General features: G+C 32.9%; 2 protein-coding genes across 4 annotated transcripts; one reads left to right on the top strand and one right to left on the bottom strand.

The window, feature by feature from the left end:
* Positions 1 to 2,430: 2,430 nt before the first annotated feature.
* On the top strand, positions 2,431 to 5,205 carry LOC111418802 (uncharacterized). Of its 3 annotated transcripts, none has more exons than XM_071193902.1 (4): positions 2,431 to 2,510; positions 2,569 to 3,425; positions 3,971 to 4,074; positions 4,574 to 5,205. In XM_071193902.1, exons 2-4 carry the CDS (start codon positions 2,594 to 2,596, stop codon positions 5,114 to 5,116), a joined length of 1,479 nt encoding a protein of 492 aa, XP_071050003.1. In that variant the 5' UTR covers positions 2,431 to 2,510; positions 2,569 to 2,593; the 3' UTR covers positions 5,117 to 5,205. The 3 variants fall into 3 exon arrangements, with proteins under 3 accessions (XP_071050003.1, XP_022907243.2, XP_022907242.2); XM_023051475.2 differs by having other exon boundaries at positions 2,450 to 3,425; positions 4,574 to 4,766; positions 4,819 to 5,009; XM_023051474.2 differs by having other exon boundaries at positions 2,450 to 3,425.
* A 1,214-nt stretch (positions 5,206 to 6,419) lies between these two features.
* Positions 6,420 to 11,140, bottom strand: LOC111418800 (tyrosine hydroxylase ple). The gene is made up of 7 exons (XM_023051469.2): positions 10,797 to 11,140; positions 9,444 to 9,555; positions 9,283 to 9,351; positions 8,567 to 9,053; positions 7,922 to 8,254; positions 7,603 to 7,729; positions 6,420 to 7,371 (listed from the first exon to the last, which is right to left on the bottom strand). The coding sequence occupies exons 1-7, from the start codon at positions 10,863 to 10,865 to the stop codon at positions 6,970 to 6,972; spliced, it is 1,599 nt and encodes a 532-aa protein (XP_022907237.1). The 5' UTR covers positions 10,866 to 11,140; the 3' UTR covers positions 6,420 to 6,969.
* Positions 11,141 to 11,414: the final 274 nt, after the last annotated feature.

Here is an 11,414-nt window from a genome sequence, read left to right as displayed (position 1 = left end):
TTTTTAAGAATCATGATATGATATGTATGTTAAATTGAAGCTTACAGATTCTAGTTTATGATATGATATAAAAACTGTAAAGCTATATTATTAAAATTTCCACGAAAAAATTGTTAAAGAAGATATTGCTAAATGTCTTAATCAAAGCAATACAAATATTTGACAAAATCATATCGACTGTATTTTTAAGAATCATGATATGATATATATGTTGAATTGAAGCTTAAAGATTCTAGTTTATGATATGATATAAAAACTATAAGGTAATATTATTAAAATTGCCGGGAAGTAATTGTTAAAGAAGAAATTGCTAAATGTGTAAATCAAAAATGTATAAAATTTTCAAAAAATCATAGTGACTGTATCTTTAAGAATCATGATATGATATGTATGTTAAATTGGAGCTTAAAGATTCTAGTTTATGATATGATATAAAAACTATAAGGCTATATTATTAAAATGTCCAAGAAAGAAATTGTTAAAAAGGTATTACTAAATGTCTAAATCAAAAATGTACAAAATTTTCAAAAAATCATATCGACTGTATCTTTAAGAATCATGATATGATATGTATGTTAAATTGAAGCTTACAGATTCTAGTTTATGATATGATATAAAAACTGTAAAGCTATATTATTAAAATTTCCACGAAAAAATTGTTAAAGAAGATATTGCTAAATGTCTTAATCAAAGCAATACAAAATTTTGAAAAAAATCATATCGACTGTATTTTTAAGAATCATGATATGATATGTATATTAAATTGAAGCTTAAAGATTCTAGTTTATGATATGATATAAAAATTATAAGGCTATATTATTAAAATTTCCAAGAAAAAGATTGTTAAAAAAGATATTGCTAAATGTCTAAATCAAAGCAATACAAATATTTGACAAAATCATATCGACTGTATTTTTAAGAATCATGATATGATATGTATGTTGGATTGGAGCTTAAAGATTCTAGTTTATGATATGATATAAAAACTATAAGGTAATATTATTAAAATTTCCAGGAAATAATAATTGTTAAAGAAGAAATTGCTAAATATGTAAATCAAAGATGTACAAACTTTTCAAAAAATCATATCGACTGTATCTTTAAGAATCATGATATGATATGTATGTTAAATTGGAGCTTACAGATTCTAGTTTATGATATGATATAAAAACTGTAAAGCTATATTATTAAAATTTCCACGAAAAAATTGTTAAAGAAGATATTGCTAAATGTCTTAATCAAAGCAATACAAAATTTTGAAAAAATCATATCGACTGTATTTTTAAGAATCAACATATGATGTGTATGTTAAATTGGAGCTTAAAGATTCTAGTTTATGATATGATATAAAAATTATAAGGCTATATTATTAAAATTTCCAAGAAAAAGATTGTTAAAAAAGATATTGCTAAATGTCTAAATCAAAGCAATACAAATATTTGACAAAATCATATCGACTGTATTTTTAAGAATCATGATATGATATGTATGTTGAATTGAAGCTTAAAGATTCTAGTTTATGATATGATATAAAAACTATAAGGTAATATTATTAAAATTTCCAGGAAATAATTGTTAAAGAAGAAATTGCTAAATGTGTAAATCAAAGATGTACAAAATTTTGAAAAAATCATATCAACTGTATCTTTAAGAATCATGATATGATATGTATGTTAAATTGGAGCTTAAAGATTCTAGTTTATGATATGATATAAAAACTATAAGGCTATATTATTAAAATTGTAAAAAAAACATTGCTAAATGTCTAAATCAAAGTAATACTAAAATTTGAGAAAATCAAATCGACTGTATTTTTAAGAATCATGATATGATATGTATAAACATATTATATTATATTTTGTATGATTCTAGTTTATGATATGATATAAAAATTATAAGGCTATATTATTAAAATTTCCAAGAAAAAAATTGTTAAAAAAGATATAGCTAAATGTCTAAATCAAAGCAATACAAATATTGGACAAAATCATATCGACTGTATTTTTAAGAATCATGATATGATATGTATGTTGAATTGAAGCTTAAAGATTCTAGTTTATGATATGATATAAAAACTATAAGGTAATATTATTAAAATTTCCAGGAAATAATTGTTAAAGAAGAAATTGCTAAATGTGTAAATCAAAGATGTACAAAATTTTGAAAAAATCATATGAACTGTATCTTTAAGAATCATGATATGATATGTATGTTAAATTGGAGCTTAAAGATTCTAGTTTATGATATGATATAAAAACTATAAGGCTATATTATTAAAATTGTAAAAAAACATTGCTAAATGTCTAAATCAAAGTAATACTAAATATTAAGAAAATCAAATCGACTGTATTTTTAAGAATCATGATATGATATGTATGTTGAATTGAAGCTTAAAGATTCTAGTTTATGATATAATCAACGTCAAATTATTTTATAAAGTCATCCTCAAAATTCACCGACATCAAACTGTCACTTTCTCGCTGTCATAAAAATATGTTTTTCTAAAATTTGTTCGTAATTTTAATCATTATAATTAAAAAAAAACTGTAAAAGTTATTCCATTTTAAGGAAACAATCCCCAAACATTTAAATTATGGAACCAAAAGCAGAACCATCAAATGACGATCCGAATAACGTCACTAACATCTTGGGTTTAATCATCTCCATACTAGATTGGTTGAAAACTACTGGAAAATCAGGACAACCGGATCTTATTTGCCCGGAAAAATGTGAAATTGATAATGCAATAGATAAATTGAGAGAAATGACCACGAAATTGGGAACGGTGGATAGCCATAAATCTTGTAATTGTAAAGAAGGGGAAGATGAAAGCGATTCCGAAAAAATCCCATGTTTTGGTGGGGAGGATGGTGGAAGATGTAAAGATCCTACATGCGAAACGTGCGAAAAAATCCGTAAACGTAAAGAAGAGGAAGGATCTAAAGATTCTTATCCAGCACGTATTGTTAAAGAATTAGTCGAAAAATGTTCAAAACCTTCTATACCAGATACTAAAAATTCAGTTAAACTCATCGAAAATGAAGAGCCCCCAAAGGAAATACTAGAAAACAACGACGATGAATGTCCAGTATTGAAAATGTTATTTATGAGTTGTAATAAATGTTGTCAAACTTCAAAAGAAGCGCTAACAGAAAAACCAAAAATCGATCAAGATGATGATAAATTAAAGAAAACCAAAACCAGTTGCAATTGTAATAATGAAGCTAAGGATAAAGCTGCTGTTGTCACTTATAACCGAGTTAATCAATCCAAAGTGATAACTTACGAAAAGAAAGTACAAGCGCATCAATTCCAGATTATGTACGAACAACGTAAAGCTGTGTTAAAAAGTATGTACGAAGCGGCACTCTCAGATAGTAATCGAAATTTTAGAAACGGCCCTGTTGTTCGACCTGGACAAGGAAGTAAGACTATTAATATAATTTTAATCTTTAGATTACGTTTAAAGAATTCGAAGGGATCTTACAACATTTTCACGATGTACTCATCTACCATTTTCTTAACTGTTCTTAACTGCCTTTTGCAGCTGATTGTATACGTTTTTGTGTCGTTGATTTTTTTGAGATCATTTCTTTTTTGAGCTATTTTTCTCCTTTTTAATTTCCTCTCTTCCATAGATAAACATAATTTGTTTTCCTTTGTTAATTGGAAAAATAACTTTTGCTTCATCCATAGTCTTCTTCAAGTCCTAACTGAATTCGCTCCTCTCTCTAAAATAGCTAGAAAGTGATTTCGACTTCACTCTTCTTAACAGCACTTATCTATTTTTCGTAATTATTTAATTTAGTTTATACTCGCCATCTACACAACAGAATCCAAAGCTGCACTTTTCAAAAACATTCCATGATTGGTAGTAACCTACATCAAATATTGACTTTTTTGTATGTTATAAATTCTTTTTATTCTTTAAAATTTCTTAAATACTAAAATAAATATTTTTTTCTTTTAGCTTATAGAGCAGTGGAAATCGCTTATGCAAGTGAAGATGATGATATGGAAGACGAAGACGACGTCGAAAATCCTTACAAAGATTTTTGCAGACAGATGAGACAGGTAACAATTTTGTTTAGAAAAACTACAAATTGTTCTAATAATTAAAATTATTAATGAAAATTGTTTTTTTAGAATCTACTAAAAAAATCAATTAAGCTATATGAAAAGATTGGTTATTAATTATCAAGTAACAATCAAAATCTTAATTCCATCATAGAGAGGCCGTTTCAGTTTTTGCTGTCTTAACCTTGAACGTTGCCTCTTACGCAATCTTCAATAAGACAGAAATCGAAACGTTCTCTTTATGACTCGTATCATTATGGGACCCCATCGTGAGGACGTGATGTGATCACATCACAAATGACTCTATTGTTAACTTTTTCTTCTTTATACATACCAACATATGAAACAGTTCAATACCTTATTCTCATAATAAAGAGTTCTTAAATAGATTTTTCTATATATAAACAATATAAAAGACCTTCGTTTTTATTTTTTTAAGAAAAGATTATCGTTTTCATGAAAACAGAATTATTATGTAATTGATAATAATTTATAGGACCCAAATGATGTTTATGGTTGCCTCCCTTCGCAGTACTTCAAACCTTGTCCTTACCAATCATCGAGGATACCTCAAAGAACTGCTTTGAGTGATCGTGGAGGAATGCCCTACCAATCCTATCGTCATTACCAAGAATTGAGGTATCCTAAGGTAAGCGAAGGAGTGAAGAGCTCTGCGTCTCCACCAAGAGGTAGAGTTGCATTATGTGGTCCTCCGATTAAAATATCCCTAAAAGAAAACAGTTCAAGGGAATCGTCAAGAGATGCGACTCCCGCAAGCGTCGGGTCAAGATCGCCTTCTAAAACCGGATATACACCACCAGCAGACTGTGCAAGACGACTGATTGAGGCTATTATGAAAAATCCTACTTGCCCGGCATTCGAAGTACTAAAAGAAGCAGCCAAACTGGACGACGAAATTGAGGAGGAATCTTCAACAGAAGGCGAAAGTAGGAATCAATCGAGACGATCTAGTTCTGGAATGTGTTATGAGGATTGTAATGGAACTCTAAAGAAGAAACGATCACAATCTGGAAAGTGAAACTATTAATATTTTTTTGATTTATTGCTTTTTTGGTATTGTGAGTAAGGGATTGTTTGGAATAAGTAAATATTCATTTGTAAGTTGTATTAATCTTTTTAAACTTGGAACCATCTTGCTGAGTATAACTTTATTCTATCAACTGTATCATAAGCTTTTTTTTAAGTATTTTACACACATACAGACACAGCATCCCCGTCACGTTGAAGTGGGAACCCCACTATCTAGGAAACTATCCTGCACAGATATAGTAGATCTTCCTGTAGATCCTGCAGAAAGACATGGGTAGGTAAGTATGTCGGACTTCGAATTAGCTATATCCACTTTCATATTCTAAAGCCGTGTGTCCACTACCAAGTTTTCTTGCGGAAGTTGCTTCCAGAAGTTTTTGTCGTGTAAACACGTATTAGAAGTCGACTTCCAGAAGTCACGGCTTGCAGAAGTTACTTGCAGCAATTATGTGGAAACACGTGTTTGTTGCTTGCTGGAAGTAACTTGAACGACTTTCTGTGAACTACAAGTGTTTTGAAGACTTGCAGAAGAAATAGTTTGTGGTATTCTCTTCTGTTTTCAGTTTTGTTTTGTGTTTTTTTTTGAGTTCTTTTCAAAATTTATAAAAATGGATAAAAATAAATTCGTTTGGAGTAGTGAAAAAACACATTTGGTAATTGAAAAACAAGAAAGTTATCCTGAATTATGGGACGCGTCCTCAAAAGACTATAAGAATAAAATTAAAACACAAAATGCTTCGAAGAGTAACTAAAAGCCGGTCTTTGGGAGGTATAGCCAATGTCATTAAAGATAAAATGTATTCAAAATCATCATTAGACATTCTCAGGAAATTTTTCAGCTGCATGGAGTCTTCGGTCCGCAATTCTTCAAGTAATGTATTTTGGAAACTTAAATCTACGCGCCGCAGCACCCAATTTCTCACCCAAACACTTCTTTTTGTTTTTTTTTTAATTTGTGTCTTTTTAATTAAATATGCTGCGATGGCAGCTGCCAATCTTCTTTTGCCACAAGACATTTTTATACTGTCATTCGTAAAAAAAGCAAACTACTGCAAGCTGTACTCACATTGTCTGGAAACACGTCTGCAATTTCTTGCAGCAAGTTCGTCGTGATAACTTCTACAAACTACTTCTGGAAGCAGACTTCCGCAAGTTTCGGTTTGAGTGGAAACACTTCAGCAAATACTTGCAGAAGTTCTTCCGCAAGTGACTTGCTAGTGGACACACGGCTTAAAATTCGATATGTTTTTTTGAAGTCATCTTGATCATTGGGTATTTATTAAAACTAATCATTTTAATTATTTGCATTGCATATTTGCATTTTATTTAATATGTATACACATTAAATACAGTAGGTATATTTCTTATCACTACGAACGCAATACATGATCTCGTACGTGTGCTACCATCTAACATTTTTTGCATCTTTTGTTGTTGAAATTTCAGTGGTAATACTAAACTAGGTAGACACTTGTATCGGGTAACAATAGTATCGCAGATAAAATAATAAAAAAAAATCATGAGGGATTCGTGCTAAGGAGGAAAGGAAATTAAGGGAGATCACAAACTACTCTTCCGGTCCTATCTACATTCGACTACACCTATCTATACGAAAATCGGAAAAAAATTAACATAAAATTATCGTATATGAAAAATATACAATGACGAAACGATTGGGGTAGGCGTTTTGCGAGAAAACGAGCGGCACCAGTCACTAAGCACGCTAAATCTCGCAAGACGACCGAACAACCCGGTGCATAAATAAATTTAGATTAACAATTTTAAGAATTACATTATACATTAAGAATTTTAAGATTTTTAAATTTTTCTTTTGAAACGGATTTAAAGCGCTGGCGCTTTCAACTTGTTAATAGCGTTAGATAGGTGTAAAACTTCAGTGTTGAGCTGGTGGACTAACGATTCAAGTTTATCAACCGAATCGAGTACTTCAACTCTTCCGGTGTGTGGGTTGAATCTAACTTCGAAGGGCCTAGACATGGTGGAAACCCAGCGTCTGAATTTATCCTTGGCATCCTCGAAACTTTCGGCAACGTAATAAATCGGTTGGTATTCTTGATCTTGGTAAGGTTGAACGGCGGTGGAAGCTGGTTCGAATGGTCTTAATTCTGGTTTATCGCTCAACGCGTGTAAAAGTTCACCATAAGCGCTCAACAATCCCGCTCCATAAGCTTTGATCTCACCTTTTTCTTTGCATAAACCGAACTCAACCGTGAACCAGTAAACCTGCAAACAAAGACCCACTTTAGATTATATAAATAACGTTTTCGCAATTGGCTAGGAGTGCAATTATGGGATTTTACTTTGATGTGCCACCTGTATGTATTAACTAGTGACCATGACACATTACACCAGATACGTACCGAGATAATTAAAAAAGATTATTCTTAAAAGGGATTCAAATATGATTTAAATTTTCATTCGAAATTAAGAATAGAATAAATCCTTATAACTTACGGTGGATAATTTCTCGATTTCCTCATCGGATGCTCCCAAAGAAGCCAATCCGATCTCCTGGGAGAATTGAGCAAAGCTTGGATCGGCCAAAAGAGGCATGTGACCAAGAAGTTCGTGGATGGAGTCTCTGTAATGCGATAAAACAAATCCGGCTATAATTTCAAGTGAAATTAAATTAAAATTCGCTCCGGACAATATTATTTCCCGGAGAATATCGTCCCAAACTAGTTTAAAGTTCCCCCTCTCGATATTACACGGCCCTTTAATGGCGTTAATAACTTAATTATCTTCGGATGCTTTGATAATGCAGACTACTTACGGTTCGGGAGTGTGATAAGGAGAGTTGACGTGACGGACATATTGTGTGCTTTGGAAGATACGGAAAGCCAGCGATGCCAAGAAATCACGAGATGTTAAAAGTCCGGCCGCGGGACGCAACGTGAATCCCGTTTGACTTTGAAGGAATTTGCTCATATCCTCCAATTGAGGGATACGATCCGCTTTAAAAATGTTGGCATCTTCTAATTTAGCGAAAACCCTGTTGTATTCGGCGCAAGCATGTTTTGGCATTAAATCCTTAACGGTGTTGAAAACGGCCGCCCAAGTTTTGTTCTCAGTTTCGGAATAATCGATGTAAGGAATCGGATCTCCGCTGCAAGTAAAAGAATTATTTGTATTGAATTGACCCAATTTAAATTTCTTCAAGGTTCACAAGTCGCCACTTTATCCTTATATTGTGGGCGTGTTAAGTTATTAAAAGCGACAAAAATCGGTTTCGTATTAGCATTAAGGTTAACAGACAATTCACATTTCTGAAATTACCTTGTGCGGAGCCGGAATGTCTGCGCAAGAACTCAAGATCACCGGTTGTGATTGTTAATTACGAATTAATTATCGTTGATTTGATTAATATCTAATGAACTGTATATGTCTCAAGGTTCTTTTAGGATTAAATAATACTTACTATTTGTATGCGAATGCAACTTCGGCAATATATTTACGCCTTGCCCTATATTCTTTGTCAGCAAATCCGGGATGGTTCATATCCAAATCGGGTTCATACTTGGTCATCAAATGATTACAGTTATCCAATTCGCTGGCGTGACGTGGGAACCATGGAGTTTTAACACTGATATTATCTTCTCCCATCAAAGACACAGTGGTCAAAGTGGAGGATTGTCTCAATGATTTAATGAGTTGCAATAAATTTTGACGAGTCATCTCCACTTTGACAAGCATGTCCATTTGAGTTGATTCCCCTTTTCCTGGGCGAGTTTCCAGATGACAAACGGTTCCGTTATATTTTTCAACCGTTTTTAATACTCTCGATACGGAGTTCATTCCTTCTTTTAGACGAAGAACAAGAGCCGCTTTTTGGACGACTTTATCTCCATCGGCTTGTTCGCTAGCGGCGTTCTGTAAGATAACTTCTTCTTCGGTGAGTCCGACATCTAGATCATAAGGAAAAAGTTACATAAAAGGACCATTAGTTAAATCGAAAATTTATTAACTCGCGCTTTTACGACTCGACAATTTTTTTATTACTTCACCCCACGACAAATGGAGGGAGAAAATTGACTTGAAAAGTGCCGGACGTGGCTTTTATGCTCCTTTGTTACGATCATTTTCCTATCCGGCGACTTTCAAGAGAGCTTTTAGCGACAAAAAATCGATTCTTACCTGCTCCATCCTCGACTTGGTGTTCAACTTTTTGAATTGGTTCTTCAATTTCCGGTTCACAACTGGAGTCTACTCAAACGACACAAAAAAAAAATAACAACATTTAACATGCAACAATCATGCAAAACAAAAATTAATTTTTAATAAGAAATATGACTCACCATTAGCCCTAAGACGAGCTTCGTCCAGTACGGTTTGTTTGGTTTGCTTCACCACAAGGGTCTCAAAGCGAGCATCGTCCACTAAAGAACGACGTCTTGCCGGATACCCATTCTGAAATAATAGAGGGAAAAATTAAGTATTGATCAAAGAAATAGAGGCGTAATTCTGGCCTTGACAAGAACGGGAAATTAGGAAACTTTTAGGAAATGAACTCGAGAACAATCGTGTGCAAAGTCTTTAAGTTTGAACTTTATCTTGAGGAAATGTTATTCGCATCAAGTAACTAAAATGATTCAATTTTTATATATTTCTCGGTATTTATCCATGTGAGAGCAAAATTTGCAATAACTTTCGTTCTAAAAGAAAATCTAAATGTTTTTCAAACAAACAAAGTCTTTTACTTAAGTTCTTATCCCATTAACCGTGATCTCACCAATAACTAGCTCTGCCAGGTTCAAACTCTATACAATTTACAACTTAATTACACTGATCTCTCCGTAAGTGGTAATTCGAATAGTGCAGTAAGTTCAATTTGCACTCTAAAAGTCCAGTTACTATGTTTACTAATAAAGAAGTCGGATTCTCAAGGATAATTTTTATTTTTTTGTTATAAACTCGGTTTGTTCTTCTATTAAGATACTTTCTTTTACATGTACTCTTCGAGTTTCTTTTCTACTTGAGCACATCGTGACCGAAAATTTTACCAAATTCACTTCCTGCCGAAAGGAGAAAGTATCATCATATAATCGAACACACATACAACGAGTCTTATGAAATATTTCGTTGATAGGACGATAGCGACGAACAGACCTGTTCGAGTATGTGTGTACGTGCCAGAATCCGTGACACGCGAAGATTTCTCTTTGTTTACATTTTTCCGCACACCAATACATGCGTTTTGAAAAAGAGTTTCCGATTATTATCTCATTAACCGTGAAGGATTTTTAAACAGTGACTATAATCGGAAATTTTAAGCGTAAAACTCGTTATATAATTACACCCCTGTATACGGAAGATAAATGTATGCCGATTAACAAAGGAAAAACCGGATGTTTTTGCTACTTGTTGATCCACTTTTTTGGGTTCTTAATTCTTTGTGTTGTTTTGGGATTTTTAAGAATAACGTGCCCTTGAAATTATTTTGTAAACATAATAACAAAACCTTCAATTTCACCTTCATCTTAATCGAGATCATTTTTTTTCAACAATTAAAACCTAATTCCGAACACTAAAATTAAAAGTTTTAAACCTTGACGATGTTTTATAGCATTCATTAAGTTACCTAATCGATCGTAAATGATGTTGAAATAAAATTAAAAAATATCCACAATAAAAATTAAAAATGTACTTACCTCAATACTATAAGATTTTTTGATGGCGAACATTTCGCGATTTTTTTGAGCTGCTGCAACTGCTGCCATAATTCCTTCTTCTAAAATATTTTCCTCGAAATGAAAAGATAAAGAACTTTTTTTCAGCCTGAAACCACTGTGGATGTTGGATCACTGCTGATGCCGGTGCGACAGAACCGTCAAATCTCCAAATACGCTGGTACGGAAGAAGAGTTGATGTTTAAGTCTCGTTTTCTTCGGCCTCGACCACGATCAATGACTGATTGTCGTTGTTATTAATTGATTAACCGTCTGTCGAAGAGCGTTGAAGACGCACGGCTTCTGTCGAACGTGAAGAAGCAAACCAAAGTGATTGGGTCGCAGGGGGTTCTGCTGCTTTTAAGTAGTTCTGGCCCTACCCCGACTCGGTGATGGCCCCCGGCGGCCCCCCAGTCACACGGCTTCGTCGTTCATTGCGAAAACGCCTGCGTGCGTCACCAACTGATGGAGATTGGGGATCCCAACCTGCTGGTTACTTATGCTCTTAATCCTCATGTTCAACTTTATACCAATACTTATCTTCATTTAATTAATAATTTTTTTTCTTTGATTATACTTAATATTTAAGATAATATATTT

The sequence above is a fragment of the Onthophagus taurus genome, chromosome 2 (assembly GCF_036711975.1).
Source record: "Onthophagus taurus isolate NC chromosome 2, IU_Otau_3.0, whole genome shotgun sequence".
Lineage (NCBI taxonomy): Eukaryota > Metazoa > Arthropoda > Insecta > Coleoptera > Scarabaeidae > Onthophagus > Onthophagus taurus.
Note: the sequence above shows the minus strand (reverse complement) of the source record. Positions and strands in the feature narration are given on the sequence as shown.